A 24141-nucleotide genomic window follows, 5' to 3' on the forward strand; every position below is an offset into this window, starting at 1 on the left:
AAGTAAAAGTACAGGTATCTTACCAAAAAATTACTTTGGTAGAAGTTCAAGTCTTCGTTTAGAATATTACTTGAGTAAAAGTCTTAAAGTATATGATATTTATTGTACTTAAGTACGTTTAAGATTTTTAAAAATACTTTTCGTACTTAAGTATTGAAAGTAAAAGTACAAGTAAATGCAAAATGGAAAAGAAGCAAATAAATAAATAAATATATATATATATATATATATATATATATATATATATATATATATATATATATATATATATAAAATATTCATACGGCTTTAGTAGCAAGATTGTGTTCAGTTTTAACTCTTTCTTCCATTTTGTATTTTTGGGTAATAATAAGAAGTCTTTCATTCCAACATAAGAAAACATTTCTGGAATCTGCATCTGAAATAGCATTAAGATGTATTTATTTACACAGTTTAATGTATCTCAGAGGGGACATGGATGCATTTAAACTGCAGTTACAGATGCATTAATAAGCCTAATGTTGTGTTTTTAACATAAAACATTGAATACTGATATTTGAAATAATTTAAAACATGAAACAATTAGTCAAAATGTGAAATTAAATCCACTAGTGGTGACAGCAAAGAGTTTGGTGACAGAAAGTGACCATTAATGAGTGAGTCATTGAGATTCAACCGATTCATTCAAACAACTGATTCATTCAGGAACAGAGCATTTGACTGTGTTAATGAGTGAATCACTGAATCATTTATTCAACCGATTCGTTCAAAAAGCGGATTCATTCAATAAGTACACCGTCCATTGCTCAGAGACGCAAAACAGTGCTGTGATCTTTGTTTGGAACTATTTTCTTTGGCAAAATTTAGCAAAAACAAGCAATAAGTCTAAAATGTAAGTCACTTATTGCTTACTGGACTTGTATGAAATGATTATTAAATGTGTTCATGCTGATATCTACAGAAAAACGGTACTCTTTGTGTGATATAGATATAGAAGTTAACTATATTATAAATATAAAAAGCATACAGAAGCATTTTTGCCATCTACAATTTAGAATGCCTGGAATTCTGAGTTTTAATACATTAATAAATCAAGTGCGTGCACTCTGTGTGTGATTTGATGATATAGCCTACTTGATAATGTCAGATCGCACATCATTACAACAACACTTACCCTATTATCGCAGAAGATATACTGTATATCACACACCCCAGACTCCACTTTCTGAGTGGAAAATGAATCATCCGCGATTGTGCGCGCACTTGTTTGCACGGTTTGCAGATGAGCGTTGTGTATAAACCTTGTTTCTTGTTTCTCAGAGTCTGAGGGTCCTTTAGGTGATATTTTCAAGTTCCAAGTGTGTTTTCTTTTGTCTTCACTGAGGAGAGGATTGAGTTTGGCCACACCATCATAAATCCTAGATCGGTGGATTTTTGCAGTGATGTTTGTCCTTCTGTATGTTTCTCCTATCTCCACATATGATCATGGAGCTCAACGAGAGTGACCATCAGGTTCTCCACTCTAACCAAAGCCCTTCTCCATCAATTGCTCAGTTGCTCCCTCAAACGTCTTCCATTAAGGGTAACAGAAACTTCATGCTTCTGTGAGCCTTCAATGAAGCAGAATTTGTTTCTGAACTCTTCCCCACATGTGTGGCTTGACGCAAACCTGTTTCTGGGCTCTGCAGACAGTTCTTTTGACCCCAGGGCTTGGTTTTTGCTCTGATATGCATTATCAGCTGTTGGACCTTTTATTAAGATGTGTGTGCCTTTCCAAATCATACCCATTCAATTGAATTTGCCACAGGTTACCTTCACTCAAAGTCTAGTAACACCTACAAGCAATACAAATGTTCCTGAGCTAAATTCGAACTGTCCCAGATTAGGGTATGAGTATTTATGCAATGGAATCATTTGTTTTTTTTTTTTTTAATAAATTTGCAAAGATGTTAAAAACTTTTTTTTTTTTTTTTTTTTTGCTTTACCATGATGTATGGAGTGTAGATTGATGTGGGAAAAAGTAATTTAAAGCAATTTAACAGAAGGCAGCAATATAAAATGTGAAAAAAAATAAGGGGTATGAATACTTTGGCAAGGCACTGTATATATGTGTATATATATACTGTAATTATATATTAGTTTTAGTTTATTTAGTTATAAAGTTTTTAATTATATTTATTTATTTATATTATTTAGTTTGTTATTTTGTACTTTGGGTTGTACCATCGTGAAGTAGCCGCAGTCTAACTGCCGCTCTCTCTGCTTTCACCATAATTTCAAGCAAATCAAAGATGTCTGCCATCACTTATTAGAGGAGTTTGTGAAAGTGCTAAAGTGGTCTCTCAGCCTCGCTCTGATAATGGCTGGACTCTGTTTGTCAGAAATGCGTGTGGCGCTCGCTGTTGTCTTTGCCGAGCCGATGATGGGCACTCATTTACTGTGCCGTAAGGACATTGCACTTCAAAGCTGTTGCTGCATTTGCTCTGGATCATTTTCGAAGACATTACATTCAGCCAGTGTTGAATATACATCACTTCAGATGGCTTTTAAAATGTTTTTAGGCTGGAAGTACCTGCATATGTTGAGTTTTAGAAGCTAGAAACTAAATAATGAAGAATGGATGAATATTCATATAAAATATTCATATATTTTATATATATTTTTTTATTTTTGTACATGTTTTGTAATAGGCCATTTTAATCAGTTTAGCAGATACAGTTATAATTTAATTCATATTTTGAAATATATATTTTTTAAGTGCTTTGTCATTTTTATTAGTTTTTGTTTGTTTGTTTATATTTGTTTTTATATCTGTAATTGTATTTCAGTGTGAAATCAAAATTGACACTATTTACTTGAATTCATGCTCCTGCTGTTCAGATTTGCATGAGAAAAATGACATCTGTGCCAACCCGCAAAACAAACAAACTGTTCATATTTACAACTGCAGAATTCTAAAGCATCGGTCAATGCGGTCAGAACAATATGTATTTAATTTCAAACTCAGACTGGAGAAGTTTGGGGCAGAACATGACGCACTGGAGCACAATACAAACAGACAGCTTGATGAATGCAAACGACCAGCAGAATAAAATAGTTTGGGATGTGGGGCATAAATCTTCATGTCATAGCTTGTTTGCAGATGTATTATTCGGCACAGACAGAAGCCTGTGTTTGCCAGAGACTAACATCTGTCTCTGCATCACAACAACAACAACATTGGCATATAAGAAGCTGCTGGGCTCGTCTGATGATCGGACCTGTGGCACAGTTTGTCTTCTGAACCGCTGCTTCTCAGTGCAGTCGTGCTGGATTTATGCAGGCTTCAGATGGGGATGATGTGAATATTTAAAGGACAATCGCAACAGAATGAGTCCACTACTGTACGTTCCTCAAACAAACCTGAATGTCCTTTAAATAAATGATACTGCAAACTTCAGCTAATCCAGATTTGATAATAAAATTCAATTTGCAGACAAAAAGCGTGAGATCAGATGAAAACAGCATGTCCTCTGCTGCTGCAATCTTCACATTTCCAAATGCCAAAGTCAAACGTAAATGGCAAATCGAACACGTGCGTTTAATTGTCAAACTCGTACAGACACACGGCATGAAATTTACAACCACAGACTGAGACGAGATGAGAAAACACAGGAAAGAACAATCCGTTTCACAAAGACAGTAACGAGATTCAATGAAGTTTCCTGCTGCTTCTCCTGAGAAAAGAAAATATATGAAACTAAAGTCAAAATATTGATCCTAATGATGACGCAGTAACACGGTCTACAAAAAGTTACTTAATAAAAGATAGTTAACTTGAAGACCAAAAATTCATTTCTTTAAATAAAATAAACTTTAAATAAAAAATAAAATAAAAAAATAAAAAGCCTTGGATTCATTCAAAAACCAGTATTCATTTGCACATCAGTTTTTCAGTGTGTGTGTGTATATATATATATATATATATATTGTGTGTGTGTTTATTTTAATTGCATAAACACATATATAATATTAAAATAATAATTATTTAAAATAAAGGTCAAATATAATTATTAAGGGAAAACTAATTTGTAGTTTATTAAAAGGGGGTAAAATTGTAAAACTGAAAAAAAAAAAATACAGCTAAATATAAAAAAAAAAACTAATAAAAATTTTGTAAAACAGACTATTGACAATAATGTGCCTAAAACTGAACAAACTATTAACTACTTGTTTTTTTAACTTTAGTATAAAAATTAGGGCTGCAAAACGATTAATCGCATTCAATATAAAAGTTTACATACTGTATGTGTCAGTCTGTGTCTCGTGTTCCACCGCCTCTCGTGTCCATATTTGGCCTTTCTGTTCCTGTCCTCGTTCCCTGCTCATTAGTTAATTAGTCCCTAGCCCTTTGTGTAATTGCCCTGCACCTGTTTCTGTTCTTCCTTGTTGATTTCTCCATGTTTATAAGCCCTGTGTTTCCCTGCCCCTGTGTCCGGTATTGTACGTCATGTTCGTCCATCCCCCAAGCTCCACGGTCCGTTGTTGGAATTGAATAAATCTCTGAATTGGATATCTCCGTGTCTCCTCGCTCCTTTCGCCAGACGGAGCGTGACAGTATGTGTATGTACTGTGTATATTTATTAAATATATATAAATATACACACACTTGTATATGTTAGCTTTATATATAAAATAGTTATATTTATTTGTAATATAAATTATATACAAGTATAAATCAGCTGTGTCCTGTTGCATTAATTCTTCAGATATTAAAAGCAGGGAATGTGTCGTATCAGTTATATCCATTACTTCTGCATTCTGAATCTTGCATTCGATGATGACACACACAAACCAGGATGAAGATGAGGGAGCTGACTTTGAGAGAAAAGCAAGCAGTTTGGACGCTAAAAGAAAAGAGGAAGTCAATTAGAGCTAAAGCAAAAACAAAGGGCATGGAGAAATCAAGAGTTTGGAAACCACCAGCAACCAACAACTACCTGATCGGCTGAGAAAACAACAGTAGTTGATGACAGACAAATCATAAAAGCTGTGAAAATTAATCTTAAATGACGTGTCCATAAAATCAACAACAACTTCCAGAAAGCTGGGGTGATGCTCTGACAATCTACTGTCCTCAGGAGACTTTGACACAGAATTACAGATGCTACACAGCAAGATGCAAACCTCTGACCAGCACCAAAAATAGAAAGGCAAGATTAGAGTTTGCAAAAAAGCACAAAGGTGAGCCAGAAGAGTTTTGGAACGGTGTTTATGGACCGATGAGACAAAGATGAACCTTTATCTAAGTGATGGGAAAACAAAAATGTGGAGAGCAAAAAATCCCAAGCATACAGCCTCATCAGTAAAGCATGGTGGAGGTGGTGTCATGGCATGGGCATGCATGGCTGCCTCTGGAACAGGCCCTCTCAACTTTACTGATGACTTAATGTATGATGACAGCAGCAGAATGAATTTGGAAGGGTACGAAACCATCTTGCCTACCAATATTCAAGAAAATGCCACCAGATTCATTGGGAAGTGCTTCATATTGCATCAGGACAATGACCCAAAACACCCTGCCAGTTCAGTCAAGGAATTTATAAGGGCAAAGAAATGGAAAGTCTTAGATTGCCCAAGTCAATCTCCAGATTTAAATCTGATTGAACATGAATTTCACCAGCTGGAGAGGAGAGTAAAGGCAGAAACTCCCCAAAACAAGCAACAATTGGAATTGGCTGCATTAAAGGCTGGGAAAAGTATTTCAAAGGATGAGACCAAGAGTCTGGTGATGTCTATGGGTCACAGACTCACTGCTGGGATTGTGTGCAAGGGATCTGCAACTAAATAATCTTTTAACTAAATTAATCTTTTATATCTGCCTGATGTTCAACTGTCCCAATACTTCTGCTCACATCAATGAGTGGGATGAACTCTAAAAGTGCTGTTCTTTTTATTTGCTAAAACATGTATGTGTTGAAATATATAAATTATATATATATATATATATATATATATATATATATATATATATATATATATATAATTAAAAATATAGAAAATGCAGTGACTAAAATGAATACAAACATTTTACAATAAAATGCTAATTAAATAATTGTTTTAATGTACAAATAATAATTATTATATATGGGTACATAGCTATATAGATTATTTATTATTATTATTATTATTACATATTTATTTTGTGTTATTTTTTCTTATTATTTTTTGTTGTTTTTAATTTCTTATGTGTGTGTTGCAGAAGTGGCGACCCAACGCAGTACCAAAATTGCTAACTATATTCCTTAAATCTATTTATACAAAAGATCTGTCTTATGGCTGTAAACAAACCCGTGTGAACCGCTGTCAAGCCTGAACCTCATCCTGATTCAGCAAAGGAAGCATCTCACTTGCCTTTTCTTCCAGAATTATGTCAGTTCTTAAAATAAGCGGCAGCAGAAGTGAGTTGTGATCTGGCTGGCCAAGTGTCAGAGCCGCAGGTGAAGTAAAGCTGCTCTAAACATCTCAGCATCTGCGTGAGAATTGGACTACGCCACAGTTTACTTCACAGATCTGGAGCTACTTAAAGGAGGTGATGAGTAAGGCTACGAGGCTTTAAAAAGTGTTGCAGTTTTACAGCAAACAGTCGCAGGTTCTGGAATAAGAGTAATGTGAACACAGGCTTTAGCAGATCATCTCAGTAATGTTAATTGAGCTCGAGTTTGTTGCAGCGGTCAATGTGATGTGTTACTTATATTCTATTATAGTATTTATTCATATTTGGAATTATCTTTTATTTTTATATTTCAAGTTTTAGTAATTGTGCTTTGTCATTTCTGTAATTTATTTATTTATTGTTTTATTTTGTAAAATCCTGTTTAGTTTTAATTGATTTTATTTCATTTTTAGTAATTGTAGCAATTTAACTTAGTTCTTTAGGTTTTCCTATAATATTCATTTGAACTTGATTTCAATTATTTATTTTAATTACTAAATAAATGCATATTATATATAGAGAGAGAGATAGGTTGAAATACTAAAATGTCTAATGTTGCCAATTTAATTTTTATATATTTAATTTTATTTTAAGTAGTGAAAAAAAGTTTTAGTTTTAAATCACGTTAATAACCCTACTGTGAGTACAAAGAATAACAATTTGCAAGAGATGCATTTCATCTTCTTTTGATTACAATCTCTTGTCTTTTCCTTAAATTATATGCCGTTTTATGGAACAGTGTGTAATTATTTGCTGATTTATTATTTGCAGCCAGAGAAAACCTCTCATATTTATTTCTATATGTTTCTCTATTAAATTGGCTGTGTTCGTAAATGAATACTTACATGCTACTTACTGCATACTGGACAGTATATGCTATAACCTTTGTTTAAATATAGTATGTGAAATTGTATATGCAGTAAATGTTCAAACAGCTACATTGTTATTTCATGATCTGCATTTTAATGGATGGTAATTGCATATTTTCTCATGCCAGTTTCTGATGTTTAAAGTAGCCAAACTTATGTAGTTTTGTGTGTGTGTGTGTGTGTGTCAAGTCAAGTGAATATTATTTGTATAGCGCTTTTAACAATGCAAATTGTGTCAAAGCAGCTTTACATTGGCTTGATATAAAGCTGGGTGCCTTTATATCAGCTTTACAGTATTTAGATGGGGAAATGGTTTGTCGAAATAGTGTCATTCTCCTCTGGCCAAACAAAATCAGCAGTTTAAATCTAGGATAAAGCAGAATCAGATTTTGCAAAGGACTCATCTGGTTCCTGTGGTCTTGTCTCGATGGCCGTCTTGGAGACAGGGTCTTCACTGTGTGTGTGTGTGTGTGTGTGTGTGTGGGTTTCAGGCCGGGATTCGTGGGCTGATTTCCACCCTCTGGTGTCTCTGGGCAGTCTGCTGGACGATCAGCACTGGCATCACGTCAGTGTGGAGCGAGTTCGAGGACTCGTGAACTTCACCGTGGACAAAAACACCCAGCAGTTCCAGCTGCCCGAGTCCTGGAGTCACTCTGAGATAAACGAGGTGAGCCGCTAACGACCTCCAGCTCAATAAGTCCAGTAAAGCATTTCAAACATGTGAATTATACAAACAACATAAATCAGCTAGAATGGAAATGTCTGTGTGTAATTAGATTTAACTTTCTGAGTCTTTCACTTTGTTGTGAGACACTGTTCATTTATATTGATATTAACACTTATACCTTATATTACAGTAAACTAGAAAAGCCTCACAATACAAGGCAAGTTTATTTATATAGAACATTTCATGCACAATAGTAATTCATAGTGCTTTACATAAAAATGATTACAAAAATAATAGTCTAAAATAAAATAAATAATTATAATAATAACAATATTTAAAAAGTAATAAGTCTGTATTTTTGTGGAAATAGTTATAGTAAAAAATAAGTAATAAAAGATGCATAAAAGATTAAAAAGCAATAATAGTAAATAATATAAATAAGTAATTAATTAATAAATATAGGCAATTTGTTTGGATATATAGGCAAGGTTACAAAGTTAACATGTTAAATAGAAAAAATATATATATATATAAAAATAAAATGCTATTTAATAATAATATATATAAAAAAAAATATATATATATATATATATATATATTACTAATAATACAATTTTTCACTGTATTGTAAATTTTATAATATTACAACTGACGGTATTTTATCGCCTCGCTGCATTAGTGTAAAGGTAGTTTTTTCATATTTTTACAAACTCATGAACGAGTTGAAATTATTTCCTTGCTAATCTTTAGTCTGTCAATGGAGTTTAGTTTATTAATTTCATATCACTCCATTAATATGTGTGATTTCTGACACGAATCTGTCATTCTTTCACAAGATCAGTTTCGGTGGAACGTCAGCGGCTGGACTCCAGAAATCCCACTCCAGAAGAAACTTCCACGGCTGCTTGGAAAACGTGCTTTTCAATGACATCAGGGTGATCAATCGAGCCAAAGAGCAGCAGGTCTCCATCACAGTAAGTCACGTCTGCAGCTGCTTTATTTGGCCTGTTAGCGATTGTCAATTGTTGACTGCCTCATTTTTCCATAATGAGAGCTTTGTGTTTCCGTGACCCTTACCATGTTCTCCTCCGTTATACATGGTTTTCCTTTTTTTTACAACCATTGTCTTGGGATTTTGGGGGTTAAACCAATTACCATCCCTTTAATTCATTGCAGTAATGGCTGTGACATTGGTTTCAAGATAATAGCCAGGAGAGCAAATGCATAATTTATAAAGCAGACGTCATTGCTGTGGCTCTTCACGATCACAAATGCAGCTTGCATGAGAAACGCTCTTGGTTTTACTGCAGCATTTGTGTCTCTCGTAGGCAGAGTTGGGTATAACGCATTACACAGTAAACAATACTGTATTCAAAATACTTTTCCTGATAACACAGTAATTTAATGCGTTACATTTTAAATGTATGTAATTTCATTACAGTGACTGATGTCAATAAAATTACATTACTTAAGTTACAAATGCAGTGTAAAAAATATGAAGTAAACTGCATTTTAAAATCATGTTTTGCACGTCAGTATGCACTTTAACAAATCACCGGAGAATGCAAGCTAAAATGCAGTATAGTTGTACAACATTTAGATGCAATGAAAGGTTGCTTATCATATTTCAAAATGTTGCACTCGATTTCACATATTTTAGTATGGCATTATAGTTTGGGAAAAGTCCAACTAGTAAATGTGTAAGTTTATGTCATAATAACACTAATATAGCCTAATTAAAAAATAAATGACTCATCAGAATAAGATCCTCCACTGGATCGAGTCACGCGCTTCATTGCATTCTTCTTCTGAGGTAAATACAAGGCTTATTCCTCTCACCGCGTCGTCTTCCAAAAATGAAATTAATCTCAGATAAACTTGATAAATAGAGAGCGCACCCTATTTGTTTTCTTTATTTTACAAAAGCACAATGTTTTATTGATGTAACGAAGGGAACGAGACGCTGCATCGAAAACTCTAGGGGGAACGCCTCCAGCGTGACCGCGCTCTGCATCACATGTGTAATCTGTCCAATGGAAGGGCAAGACGTCACGGGCGGGTGACGTAATCGACCAGGAAGCATAAAAGCACGTGCGCAGCGTCTCGTTCCCTTCGGGGAACCATGGTTACATACGTAACCTGAGACGTTCCCCTTCAGGAACTCGAGCTGCGTTGAAAACGCTAGGGGAACGAGATGCCCACGCCGCCAGACTTCCAAGTCCCTGCCCTATGTGTATCCCTCAGGAGCACAACGAGGGCGAGAGAAAAAGGGCCACGAGTGGCTAAAGTCGGCAGGGCCTGTGTCCCAAAGGCCAACTTCTAAGAAGTGAGTCTTGATCCCCAGGAAAGGGGAGAGCAGAGGACTCGAGGCTATGGAATTGCATACTGATCCACCACATAGCATAAGCTCTCTGGCCGGAGGCCTCAGCCTCTGGAAGAAACATGTACTAGGGGGTGTCTACCCACTGAAAGGCCACTGAGAAGGGTGTGGTAGGCCGATATAGCCGCCACGTAGACCCTCAGGGTGGAGTGGGTTAACCCTGCGGAGGAACAGGCCTGCATGAACTCCAGAACTGTACCAATCGGGCAGTTAGCTGGGTCGAGCTTGCAACCTCCACACCATGAAGTGAAGAGCTTCCACTTCAGGGCGTACAGTTTCCTCGTAGAGGGAGCTCTGGATTGGAGGATGGTCTCGACAACCTCTGTTGAGAGACCGGAAGCTATGAGCTGTGCCCCCTCAGTGGCCACACCCACAGCTTCCACAGCTCCGGGCGAGGGTGGACGAAAGTGCCCCTCGTCTGTGTGAGGAGATCTCCCCCCTCCCCCTTCCATGGAGTGCCGTCGAGGAGAGAAATCAGGTCCGAGAACCATACTCGGCCCGGCCAGAACGGCACTACCAGCAGTAGACTGACCTTGTCCCGGCGCACTCTTGCCAGAACTCCTGGCAATAGCATCAGGACCATAGCATCCCTCGAGAGCTGACTCTGCGTGCTCTGCTCTCAAGCAGACCACACACGGACTGTGTGTATCCCCAGCAGTGATCGTTTGCAGGGAGGAACATACAGCCTGTAATGCGATCTGCTCTTGCCCAAGTGCTTAGTTTTCTCTGCACTTTTAGACATTGTGGAGCTTATTCAAGTGATTGTGAGGGACAAACAACACTAAATAAGACTCACAACACAGATCGACAGACACACACACAAAGTAGCGGTTGCTGAATGACAAAAAACTGACGCCAGCTCCGCCGCACATGCTTTTTTGCTTCCTGGTCGATTACATCACCCGCCCGTGACGTCTCGCCCTTCCATTGGACAGATTGCACATGTGATTCAGAGCGCGGTCAGGCTGGAGGCGTTCCCCCTAGCGTTTTTGACACGAGTTCCTGAAGGGGAAGTAGACCTTTTACAGTTTCAAATGATGTTTTACTCTTATCTGTATGATCACATATGACAAAACATTTTAAGTTCTTTTTACTGTTATCAGGAAAAAATGCAAGTGATTTTTCAAGTTGCTGTTTTGATGCGTGTAATTCTTCAGTCAATATTAAATTACTGAAAGAATTACAATATAGAGTTTCACTTTGTAGTGTATTTTTTGATTTGATAACTTGAAAAGTAATGTAAACTTGAAAGTAAAGTAATTAATCTGATTACTTTTAAAATGCAGTAATCAGTAATGTAATCAAATTACAATTTTACCAATTGACCAATTTTTTTTTAGTAACTTACCCAACACTGTTTGTAGGGGAACGTCAGCTTCACATGCACCGAATCCATAGACGTGCCGGTGACCTTCGCCAGTCCTGGAAGTTTCCTCGCTTTGCCGTGGGTCTCCAGTGGAGAAAGCGCATCGGTCGGTCTGCAGTTCAGGACATGGAACAGAGCGGGCCTGCTGATGACCTTTGACCTGCAGCATAACGCGGGAACACTGTGGCTCTATCTGAGCGAGGCCAGAGCGCGACTGCAGATCCATAAGACCGGCCGGATCGTGACGGACATCACCGCAGGTTCAGCTCATGCACTGTGGGATATATATACCATAGTTTCTGTTTATTTGACAGTAAAAGCAGAATCCATCTGTCTTGTGTGTGAAGGGTAAAGCAAAGTCAACATCAATGGCACCTGCTGCTCTGAGCAAAGCAATATGTATGAAAATTTACATCCCAAAGTAACTTTCTGGCTAAAAATTGTTTTAGTGATTAACCAAATGAAGGCAGAAGAAATTAAATTTAAATATTAGGTAGCATGCTATAAATGAAGTAGTATGTGAAACAGTATGCAGTTTGCAAACATAAACATTTCAGTATCTTGATATATTGTTCAGAATTATATTCATCTTAAAAATAAATGTTGATTTTGCATTTTTAATACATTTTAAAATATTAACATGTATAATCAATAATATATGTTTTGTCCAAAACTCTTGGCAGTAAGGTAAAATATACATTTGAGACACAGTAGACAGTGCTATTTTAGTATCATTGATAAAAAAAAATAAAAAATATTGTGAATTAGATTTTTTTTCTTTTTGTTTTTAGTTAAAATGTATTGTCTTTGTATTTTGTATAGTTATATGTATTCTAGTTTTTAGTTTTAGTTTATTTAGTTTTAGTTATTTTAGTACTTCAAAAAACATCAACAAAATGAAAATAAGAAATTTTGCCTTGACAACTAGCTAAAATAAAAAAAGAAAATATATTTTTTTTAATATTTGTCATTTTTCAGTTAGCTTTATTATCACTAACTAAAGCTAAAAAAATATTTTTAAATCTGTTCCGCTATAGATGCCATGGAATAATTTCTTATTTTCATTTAGTTCAACTTGAATTACTTAAATAACTTTAGCTAAAATAAAAAGTGTAGAATAAATATTAACCGAAATACACAATAAAAAAAAATTTAATTGAAGTACTAAACTAAAATTGAAACTATATATTTTAGTATCGATAAACTATTATAGTTGTTTATAGTTTGAATTGAATTTATTTTAATATTTTCTTGTTTCATTTTAATTTTAAAGTTTGTCATTTTTATTGTCTTTTTGTCATTAAATATGTAGTTTATATAGTTTTTATTAGTTGTAGTTTATTTCGTTTTAGTTATTTTTTTTAAATTATGTTGCCTTTTGTTTCAGTTAAAAATGCATATATAATCCAATTTTGTGTGAAAATCTCTGAACTTTTGGCAGTCCAATCCAATATTGCATCAAGACAGAGTTGCTTTCAGGTTCATTTGACACATTGAAAATAATGCAAATATCAAGTGCATTGCATTGTTGGATACAGTATTAAACAAAGTGTGTTCTAGTTACTGCACATTTTGGCGTGTCACCTGTTTATTTTCATGCATACAGAAAATATACATGCCGTACACAATATACACACTGCATTTCTGAAAAAGCACGGGCAGGCCTAGTTTGCTAGTGCGTCCACATGTACGGCACATACATATAAGTGTCATTCCATATAAGTTAAAAAAATCTGTTCTTGCGGTTTATGTAAAAATGATCTCCCTAAAAGTGTTGGGGAAAGTTACTTTTAAAAGTAATGCATTACAATATTGCGTTACTCCCTAAAAAGTAACTAATTACGTTTATGGAAAGTAATGCATTACGTCACTTTTGAGTTACTTTTTAAATATGAGCAGGGCTTGATTGTTAAATTTAATATAAGAAGTTCTATTTATAGCAAATGTAAAAGCCCTTTCACACCAAAAAGTGTACTGAATAATAATATTAATGAAATAGGTTCAACACTCTTCAGCAATAAAAAAACAATGAAGCACAATAGTTAGTTTATCTAGTAATTTTTGCTTATTAGTATGGTTGAACTGGATCATCAAATGTCAGCAGCAAAGATCGGTTAATAAAATTAGATTAGATACATTGGTGTTATTTAGCATATTTAATTATTGCAGGTTTGCGTCATATTCTGAGTTTGCATTTCACTGTTTTAATTTTGATGAATACTAAATCAGTTTTTTGCGAGTGGGATGAATTAATGCACATTCACATTTAATCTAGAACTACAGTAATGTCATGTTCACACAACGCCTCTGTACTTCCAATTTCTCCCAACATGGGGACAGGAGACTTGTCAGTCAATAAATGGGAAAACAAAGTAACTGGCGTTACTTTTTTGTAAAAGTAACTCAGATATTTTCTTGTAAATTAAAAAGTAATGTGTTACTTTACTAGTTACTTGAAAAAGGTAATCTGATTACATAACTTGCGTTACTTGTAATGCGTTACCCCCGAACACTGCTCCCTAATGCCTGTTATTTTGCCTGATCTACATGCTGGCTCTCTCTTCACCAGGTGCCAGTTTAAACGACGGTCAGTGGCACTCTCTGGAGCTGGCTGTCCGTCGAGGGCGTCTCGCAGTCACCCTGGACAAAACCGACAGCTCTACAGCATCCACTTCCTTCTCTGTCGCCCCTGACAGCCAGCTATTCTTAGGTGGTAAGAACAACCTTTAGCCATCCATCGGCGTCTGCTAACACAAAGCAACACGCTAGCTCCGAGTAATTTCCCTCTACACGAGCCCAGTCCTTCACGTTAATCAATCCGTCGTGTCACTCAACACACAGCTTCCGCTGAGAAAAGCACATTGGTTTAGCTTTCCAGCAGTTTGGGGCTGAAACTCTCGGAGGCTTAATTGCCTTCAGCTCAGTAACTGAGAGAGAGAGTGTAATGCCGACTGAATGCACTGCTGCAGTGTTTCTGCCCAGAGCTGCAGTAAAGCATGCATCAGATCATCATGCATGTTATGAGACGGTTGTCCACATATAAGCATTTGACGTGACAGTATGTGAAATTTTTGCAGGTAAATTTCGACATGTGATTTGTAAATATTTGTTGAGAGCAGTCCAAATAATTTTTGCAGCTAGTATTATTAGTGTTAAGTAAAAGAGTTTTTAAAAAAAATGTTATTTGAAAAAATAAATAAATAACTGAACATAACTAAAATAAAATATATAACTGAAACTTATTTCCAAGGGTAACATTTATCATTTTCGTTTAGTTTGACTTAATAAACTTAAAAACAATTAAGTTATTTTATTTCAGATAAATAAAATAAATACAAATTTGATAAAAACTATAGACATAAAAATGCATTTTCTGAGCACAATCAAAATCAAATACTTTTTCGGTCAAAATTATTATTAACTAAAATAATAAACGTTGTTTAGATAAAAAAAAGCATATTGCAACTAAATAAATACAAATTAATAAAAAATATGTAGACATAGTATATAAAACTAGACATATGTATTTTTATTGAGCGCAATGCAACTTAAACTTAAACTAAAAAAACAATAAAATAAACATTTTCTTTACTCATAAATGTTACCCGAAAAATATAAACGATAAAAAACTAAATTCTATTTTATTTCCATTTAGTTAAACTTGATGTACTCAAATAAGTAAAAATGTAACAGTGTAAAATAGACATTGCCTGAAATAAAGAATATATTTAAAAAATATATAAATAATTTCAGCAAATAATTAACTAAAACTAAGTACTTTACTAAAACTAAACATTAATTAAAATTAAAAACTGATTCAAAATATTTATAAAACTTTAATACTACATGAATGATACTTAAATAACTCTGTCATAGCTTGAACGTGTTATTTTGTGTGTATTTGTGATTTTTGTCTGCAGGATGTCTGGACACAGAAGACGGAAGCGGCTGCAGAAACCCGTTCAGTGTTTTCCAAGGATGCATGCGTCTCATCCGGATGGACGGTGCTTTAGTGGATCTCATCCGAGTTCAGCAGATGTTGTTTGGGAATTTTAGCGATCTGCAGATGGACATGTGTGGGATCGTCGATAGGTAAGCCATTTACGCTTTTATGTGAACTCGCAAAACATTCTGCTTTCCATTTTCATCCTTGCTAAATATATGTGTTCAGCTTGATTATGTAAATACAGAGATTAATTAGCCAGAGAAATGGGGCTGAATACTGATTCGCTAAAAGACACAGATGATGAGCCTCGGGGAGAAACTACCCTCGTTTAAATATTCATCCATCTGATCGATCGCAATTACTCACTTTTTGCTTTATAAATGCAACTTTTGTTCACAGTTTAAAATGCCCTTCAAAAGGGCATGCGGCATGTACTGGTTTTGCAGCACGGGGTTTCTGGACTTTCTGTTTATTTGTTGTTTAAATGTTTTTTGCATCACCGTTTGTGACATGAATGATATCTCAAATTGTGCAGCTTGTTATGGAGAGTTATTCATTTTTAAACTTTTGCAAAATAATTAAATTTTAAATTATTTAAAAAAAATATATATATATATATAATATTTAAAAATGTAAAAACATTTTAAAACTATTTTCAAATAATTAAAAAAATATTAATTATGTTTTATAATTTTATTTTATTATTTAAAAAATACTATGTACTTTTAAAGCAGAAGTGTGTAATTTCTGTGACACTAACACTACTTGCACGATGTATCTGTATCATCAGCCAATATTAGAAATTTCTTTATTTTATTTTTATGTGTAAAAATAGAGTAAATTAACACGAACAATTAAATATCCAGTTTCTAATATTGTCTGTTTAATTGTGCATGCTTATTTCTCCTATTTTTACACTTAGATCACCTTTTTTATCATGAAAAACTCACTAAAAGTTAACGTTTTAAACATTAATAATTTATTAACACTGGTAAATGTAATTATTTTAACAATGTAAACAACGCAATTATTTTAACATTTAAACAAATGTATATTTAACAAATATAAGAATGAATTTTTTGGTACAGTATAATTTATGCATTGCATTTAAAAATATAGTTTTATTTTTATTTATTCAGACAAAATTTTTTAGAATTTTGTTTTTGATTAATCTTTTTTTTTTTAAGTATAATGACTGAAATTATATTGTCTTTTAAAACATATGCAAATTAAATAGCATTTTAAATTAACTTTTAAATATGTACACAATGGTAATTCACAGTGAAGCACTTTGAAAAGAATCATAAAATGATCAAAACATAAAAACATTATTTCAAGTTTTACATTTATTAAAAACAAATAGGAATGATAGAGAAGAATGCATACATAATATGGCACGGTGCAAAAATTGCCTAGAAATTTTATATGAATTTGACACAGCTTTTGCTGTTTTTGCTGTCACAGTTGAGCAATATAGGTTTTTCAATGGAAATGAGATGAACTTGCTGACATGAAATGCTTTTTATGGCATATAACTGTATATTTTCCATTGACAAGGCTGTCTGTAGATTTTGGCTAAAAGAGGATGTTGTGCTGTTCTGCCAAATCAACGTTGTTATCAAATATTGGCCTGGCTAGTATAACTAGTATGCAGTATGTTTACCGTACACATTATGCAAACTCTCTGCCAAAGATGAGATATTTTCACACAAAACTTGGATTAAAATCACAAAATGACTGTATTCACTGGCCGTCGCTGTCTCTTTTATTCACATGCTGTTTGAATGAATAGTAGCTTGGTTTTAGTACATACTGCAGGATTGATTGTGATTGTGTTTCTGTCCTGTTGACCTCTGTTCGTTTCATGTCAGTGAATGTTTGCTTCATTTGGCTTGATGCAGAAATTGCTTTCTTTTGCTTTGAGACTGCTGTGAATCTCCTGAAGATAAAGTTGTTTTTTTGACAGAGCAATTTCTTTCTTCTGTGTGTTTGATGGGCACTAAATGCACTGCTGTGACCAAGCGTTCATAGTGAAGGGGAAGCCGTGGCGCACTCAAGTGAATATTGTTTTTGGTGCCACTCGATGCAGATGTGGATGTGTTGTCTCTGAAAGCTTCGTAGCCTCCGGGTTCTCGTTTACATTCTGAAAGGTCCCGCTGTCGTCTGTCATACTGAAGACTTCTGGGATTGCTGTTTGTTTATTTGTTTAAACGGTTTATTGTGTTTTTAGTGATGTTTGCAAAGCTATTGCAGCATAGAGTTAGTGATCATTCTGCATCGTTTGTGGCATGAATATCTCAAATCGCATGGCTTGTTAAGGAGAATTATTCTTTTACATTTCTTTTACATTTTTTAATTATTTAAAAAATATTACACATTATTTTTAATTTGAAAAATATTTTTTTGTATTATTTAAACTAATTTAAATTTATTATTAAAAAAAATTCTTTTTTATTTTATTTAGTTTTAAAATATTTTTAAAAATTGTGTTCATTTATATATCACACTTAGATCACCTTTGTTATTGTGAAAAAAACAAATGTTAATTTAATAACACTGGTAAATGTCATTTTTTACATGTAAACAAATGTATATTTACCAATTCTCAGAATTAATATAATTTTTCATACGCTACACTAAAAAATTAAGTTTTAAGTAAAAAAAAAAAAAGTAGATAAATTGGTGTACATTTTACAAGAAAAAATAATATTATTTCAGTCTCTCTACTTTGTTTATTTTTTAAATTATTTTTTCAAAATGTCTTATATTAATGTGTTGCTCTTTCTTTGCAATTAATTGTGAAATTTCTGCCAGTTTATCAGTGTACATTATAATGTTACATTTTAAAAGACTGATTTTAGTTTTTTAGTGTTTTAATTTGAAATTTTTTAATTGTGTGGAATTTTATTGTTTGTTTTTGACATTTTTTTGTATATTTTAGTACATTTTTTGTTTTTATACAGTTATATTTGATTTATTTTTAGTTATTTTAGTACATCAAGTGAAAATAAATTGAAATAAAATATGCTGCAACTGAATTTTGAAAATTTATTTTGAATTTTGAAAGTTAATTTTATTTTATTTCAAGTAACAATGAATGGTTTTAATTTTAGTTTTCGTTAACTGTACTAACCCTGGTGCAGTTAAAACAAACAGTATGTTATCGCTCAGTAATTATCGCTCTTGATGTGAACAGGATGCTATGCGTGTTCTTTAACGCTGTGAAAACAGCATGCGTAAGTCACACAGACACTTGTGCTAATGTGGTTTAGCACGTCAAGCGCTGGTGTCACTTTCACACTCGTCCGGTGGCTGGAATGGAGCTCTCGGCTCTCATTAGCACACACAGTATTATTGAATCCGCAGACATGAGGCGAGGGCAGACCGCGGGTGACTTTCCTCTCACTTCATGCAGAAACAGCAGCTCCACTGCGAGGGTTATTACCTCTGCTAAAGGCCTGTAGGTTGAGCTCAAATAACATTGCTGCCCATAACTAAGAAATATGGGATGGCAGTGACTCTCTTTGGCTTTACATGTGCCCTATGTGAACCCATGGGCCCTGTGCAAAATGAGTGTGGACCAGAGCGAAGCTGAGCGACTTTATTAACCCCACATCAAAGATAATATGAGGGAAGCAGAGAGCTGATGTGTGCTGCTGTCGTTGAGCTTGGAATGATTTCTAGTACAAAAAGACTAACACATGAGTTCACTCTCATGCTGCTCTTACTATTTCAGTAGTATATAGTATGAACACTGTGGGCAGTATGCACATTCATTTGTATGCATTGATACAGTAAGCAATGCACTAGACTTGACCTGCCATCTTTGATAAATGAATGATTAATAAACTAAAAAAAAAAACAGGAATAATTCATTAGCATTTGAAGCCTTTTGAATTTAACAGAATTTTCAGCTTCAAAGAACAACTAAATATAGGCTGTAGTGGAATAAGTTATTAATTATTTATTTGTAAAAAAAAAAAAATTCCTGACTGTGCACAAGTATATAGTGGCTGCATTTGTTCAGTCTTGAAATGATAATGACTTGTTCTAAAAATTGTGCAGAAAATAGTATTTAAAATAAAATAAATGACTTTTATTTTCAGAAAATATTAATCGTTGAAGCATCTGAAGCCTTTTGAATTTAACACAGAATTGTCTGCTTCAAAGCACATGATATCTACAACCAAATATTTGGTAAAAAATATCATTTATTTACTATATATTCTTTATTTTACTCTCCTAACTATAAGCAATTCTATAGTTAGTGGAATTTTATTGTTTGAATTTAACATTGATTTTTATCCTGCTGTGCTTAACCCATCAGAACAGACTTGATAAATTAATAATTAATCAAATATAATATACCTATTTTATTTTCATAATATATTGATCATTGAAGCATCTGAAGTCTATTGAATTCCACCACAGTTTTCTGCTTCAAAGTACATGATATCAACAACAAAATATATGTATTAGTCATTTATTTATTTGACTTTTTCTTTGTATTTAGCATTTATTTTTAACCTGCTGTTCACGAATCATGACCCATCAGAGCAGACTGGAAATGAAAATAAAACATTCCAAAAATTGCACAAAAATAGGATTCAAAACATAAAATAACCATATTTGTAAGATAACCAGATGTCAGTTACAGCTTTTGTTTAGCATGTTATTTTCAGAAACTAGTTTTCCGTATGGATCCGCTGTTGAGTTGTGTGGTGTTAAGTAAGGCCGGCGCCGAGCTGAAGGTTGACCTGAGGAAGTTGTTTTGTTTTGCAGTGACGCGGGAGGGGCGCTGTGTGATATAGTGCTCACTTTGACTAAAAGCGCTGAGTAAGTGTTATTGTAAAGGTGAATAATGGACGGAATAAAGAGGAGTTTCTGCGCTGTCGACACTTTCACTGAATCTCAGACTCACACTCCTCCTCACCTCGCTGAAATACAGCGGCTCTGTGGAGGATCATTACCAGTGCTGACAGGAAGTCCCGCCCATCAGTTTAAAGAGCCAATCGCATTATTGATTTGAGGGTTTCCTACAGAAACATACAAGACCTGTTTTTATTCTGTCACCTTAAGAAGTGCATAGCCACAAAAGAAACGAAAACAAAAGAGGTAATGAGTGTGAAGTGCTGCTGTTTATCATGCACACTCTTGAGTCGCATCCATTCGTATCCTCTCACCACGGTAAAAGAGCCTCATGCCCACAGAACCTGTGTTTTGTGTATATGCAGAACCGCCTCTTTATTGCAGCACTGCGCGGGTTTGAGTCGCTCGTCCCGTTCTGCAGCGTTTCCTGCTCTACTGCCCCACTTATCATCCACCTGTCCTGCACTAATTCTCATTTTGCATTTTACTAGTGCACTTGTTTTCCACCCCATTGATTTAGTGTCACCACTACATTTGTATTCATTCAGCAGGGTTTCCCTGAGTTGAAAATGTTTAAGAAATTAATATTTCTATTCAGCAAGGATGCATTAGATTGCTCAAAAGTGACAATAAAGACAAACATAATGTTTCAAACGATTTCTATTTCAAATAAATGCTGTTTTTTTTTTACTTTGAATCGGTTTCAACAAAAATATTGGGCAGCACAACTGTTTTCAACATTGATAATAATCAGAAATGTTTCTTGAGCAGCAAATCAGCATATTAGAATGATTTCTGAAGAATCATGTGACACTGGAGTAATGATGCTGAAAATTCTGCTTTGATCACAGAAATAAATTGTATTTTAAAACATATTCAAATAGAACACAGTTCTTTTCAATTGTAGTAATGTTTCACAATTTTACTGTTTTTACTGTAAACTGGTGAGAAGAAGAGACTCAAAAACATTAAAACATCTCAGACATATACGTATATAACTTAAGCAGGTGCTGATGGCGCCAGTGCAGTGCTGCGTCATGAGTCTTTACAGTAAATTAAGTCTTTGTCATTCTTTTCAGCACAAACACGCCTCCTTTGTGTGCAAATGAGTCTTGTGCCATATTCACTAAAGTCAGCGTTATTTGCCTGCTGCAATTAACATTGTGCTTTTAGCAGCCACCTAAAGCAAGAATTAGACTTTCATTTGATGTTTTATGCACTTTGCATTGATCATGGCAGCAGTAATTCATTAAACAATGATCAAACGTTCTTATTCAAACATGCAGTAAAGTTCATCATGCTTTCTGCATTTTAAAGAGCTGTTTTGGGTGTCTGGATCACTGCTGTACAGTCACAGTAAAATATGATAGACCGTAGAATTCACAACTGATCCACAAGGTAGGAAATTGCTTTAGGTTTATCTGTCTCGTTAGCTATTTTGCAGGTTTAGAATTGACAGTATTACCAACTTCAGGTTTAAAGGAATAATTCTCAGAAAAATGAACATTTGCTGAAAATGTCCTCACCCTCAGGTCATCCAAGATGTAGATGAGTTTGTTTCGTCATCAGATTTGGAGAAATGTAGCATTCCATCACTTGCTCAGCAATGGATCCTCTGCAGTGAATGGGTGCCGTCAGAATGAGAGTCCAAACAGCTGATAAAAACATCACAGTAATCCACACCACTCCAGTCCATCAGTTAACATCTTGAGAAGACAAAAACTGTATGTTTGTAAGAAACAAATCCATCATTAAGATGTTTTTAACTTCAACCCATCGCTTCAGGCTGGAATTTGAGTCCTTTATCCATAATATTGCTTTTTACACTGAAAAAAGTAATCTAATCTGAATCGGGAGATAAATCTGCACAGATCAAAAACCAAATACAAGCCAAAACAGTCCAGAACATATGTGGGTGAATTTTGATTTGAGAAAACAACATGGACTTTTTCACTGGAGGAAGCGTTATTACGGATCATGGATTCATATTTTGGCCAGAGGTGATGTTAAAACATCTTAATGATGAATTTATTTCTTTCAAACACACAGCTTTTAACTTTGACAGATATTATTGGATGGACTGGTGTAGATTGCTTGTGGATTATTGCGATGTTTTAATCAGCTGTTTGGACTCTCATTCTGACGGCACCCATTCACTGCAGAGAATCCATTGCTGAGCAAGTGATGCAATGCTACATTTCTCCAAATCTGATGAAGAAACAGACTCCTCTACATCTTGGATTGCCGGAAGGTGAGCACATTTTCAGCAAATGTTCATTTTTAGGTAAACTATTCCTTTAAATAGGAATACTTTCGATGTTGGGGAGTTGAAGCACTGCATGTTTGCATCTCTCTTCCCGCTGTTTTCTGCTGATGAGGTCGGCTGAAGGTTGCATCATTGGCCTGGCTTCTGTCCATCCTAATTTCCTCCGCTTGACCTTTGACCCCCAGGCTGGAGGTGTGAGTCCGTCTCTTTCCAGCTCCTGTCAGGAAACACATCAAGCAGCGGCGTCGAGGTGCGTGCCGTTTCCCTGCACCTGCTGCACTTGTCTATCAAGATGTGACTTCAGCTCAGGGGGCCACCGTTGGTTGTCACCTCTCTGTGATTAGGGTCACGCCGCGCGACCTTTGGCTGCTGTCGAGTAGAGTTGAGTATCGGTGGAGGGATGGGAAGGGCGGCTTCGACGCCATCAAGCTGCTGCTCAGAGCCGCTGTGGCATTTGTTCTCAGAGCTCGCTGTCCTCGCACACATTCTGTTTGAATAGATTTATTGTCGGTTCTGTCCTGCAGCAGAGGCGGTTTTTATGTTTGATTTTATTGTTCACGAGGCGAGCACCGCATTGAAATTCCTCTGATTTTCTTCACCACAAAACATGCTGACTCCTTTCGAACTATGTTTTGTAGGTAATTTTAGTCTGTTTTTCTAAATTGATACCATTTAAGACTGAAGGTCTGTTCAGGAAATAGATGTTACTTTTTGAAAATCTCCCATTGATGTACATTTATAGAATGTTTGAGATTCAAAATGTAACTGACAGCGATGATGTCACTGTGGTAATTAGAATTCTGTTTGGGTTTCTTTCTTGCATGTTTCTATCTTCTGCATTAGAAAAGCTATCATAATTCATATGCAAATTACTGAATTGTGATTGGTTTTCTCTTGCAGAAGACGGAATGCAGAACACAGGCATCTTGAGTTAAACTGTTTACCTTTAAGTTTCTACACTTAAACTACTAGGATTTGTTTTTTCAGTGAAATCTTGATCTTCTTTCTCATATTTCTGTCATCTCCAGTGTCTTTCAGGCTGAGAAGCTAGTGGAATATCATACTCCCAGATGTCAACCCATATTCATTAGCCGAGACCTAATTTCTTAAAAAGCATCTGTCAAATTTTATTTAAAGTCAACATGGATTGAAATTTGACCCTGTTTACTTTATTTAGACATGTTGCTGGTCTTATTGTGAAATCAGTGCATGTTATTCTAAAAATAATGTTTGCCTTCATAATCTTTCATGAAAATTTAATAGCTTGCTCTAACACATTTTGTTTGTGCACTTGTTTCTCTCCTAACCATCGTAGAGAAGTTCT

The 24141-nt window shown here is 34.8% G+C and overlaps 1 protein-coding gene across 1 annotated transcript in view; it reads left to right on the forward strand.

Annotated features, from left to right (window-relative positions):
• LOC306864225 (contactin-associated protein-like 4) overlaps positions 1-24141 on the forward strand; it is a gene marked incomplete at its 5' end in the record, with an annotated part of 138117 nt that overhangs the window by 64583 nt on the left and 49393 nt on the right. The window contains 5 exons of the mRNA XM_079408071.1: positions 7815-7990; positions 8827-8964; positions 11735-11996; positions 14306-14449; positions 15657-15828. Of these exons, the coding sequence (XP_079264197.1) occupies positions 7815-7990; positions 8827-8964; positions 11735-11996; positions 14306-14449; positions 15657-15828 (892 nt within the window). The remainder of the gene's footprint in view (positions 1-7814; positions 7991-8826; positions 8965-11734; positions 11997-14305; positions 14450-15656; positions 15829-24141) is intronic.

Source organism: Barbus barbus, assembly GCF_936440315.1.
Source record: "Barbus barbus genome assembly, chromosome: 45".
Taxonomy (NCBI): Eukaryota; Metazoa; Chordata; class Actinopteri; order Cypriniformes; family Cyprinidae; genus Barbus; species Barbus barbus.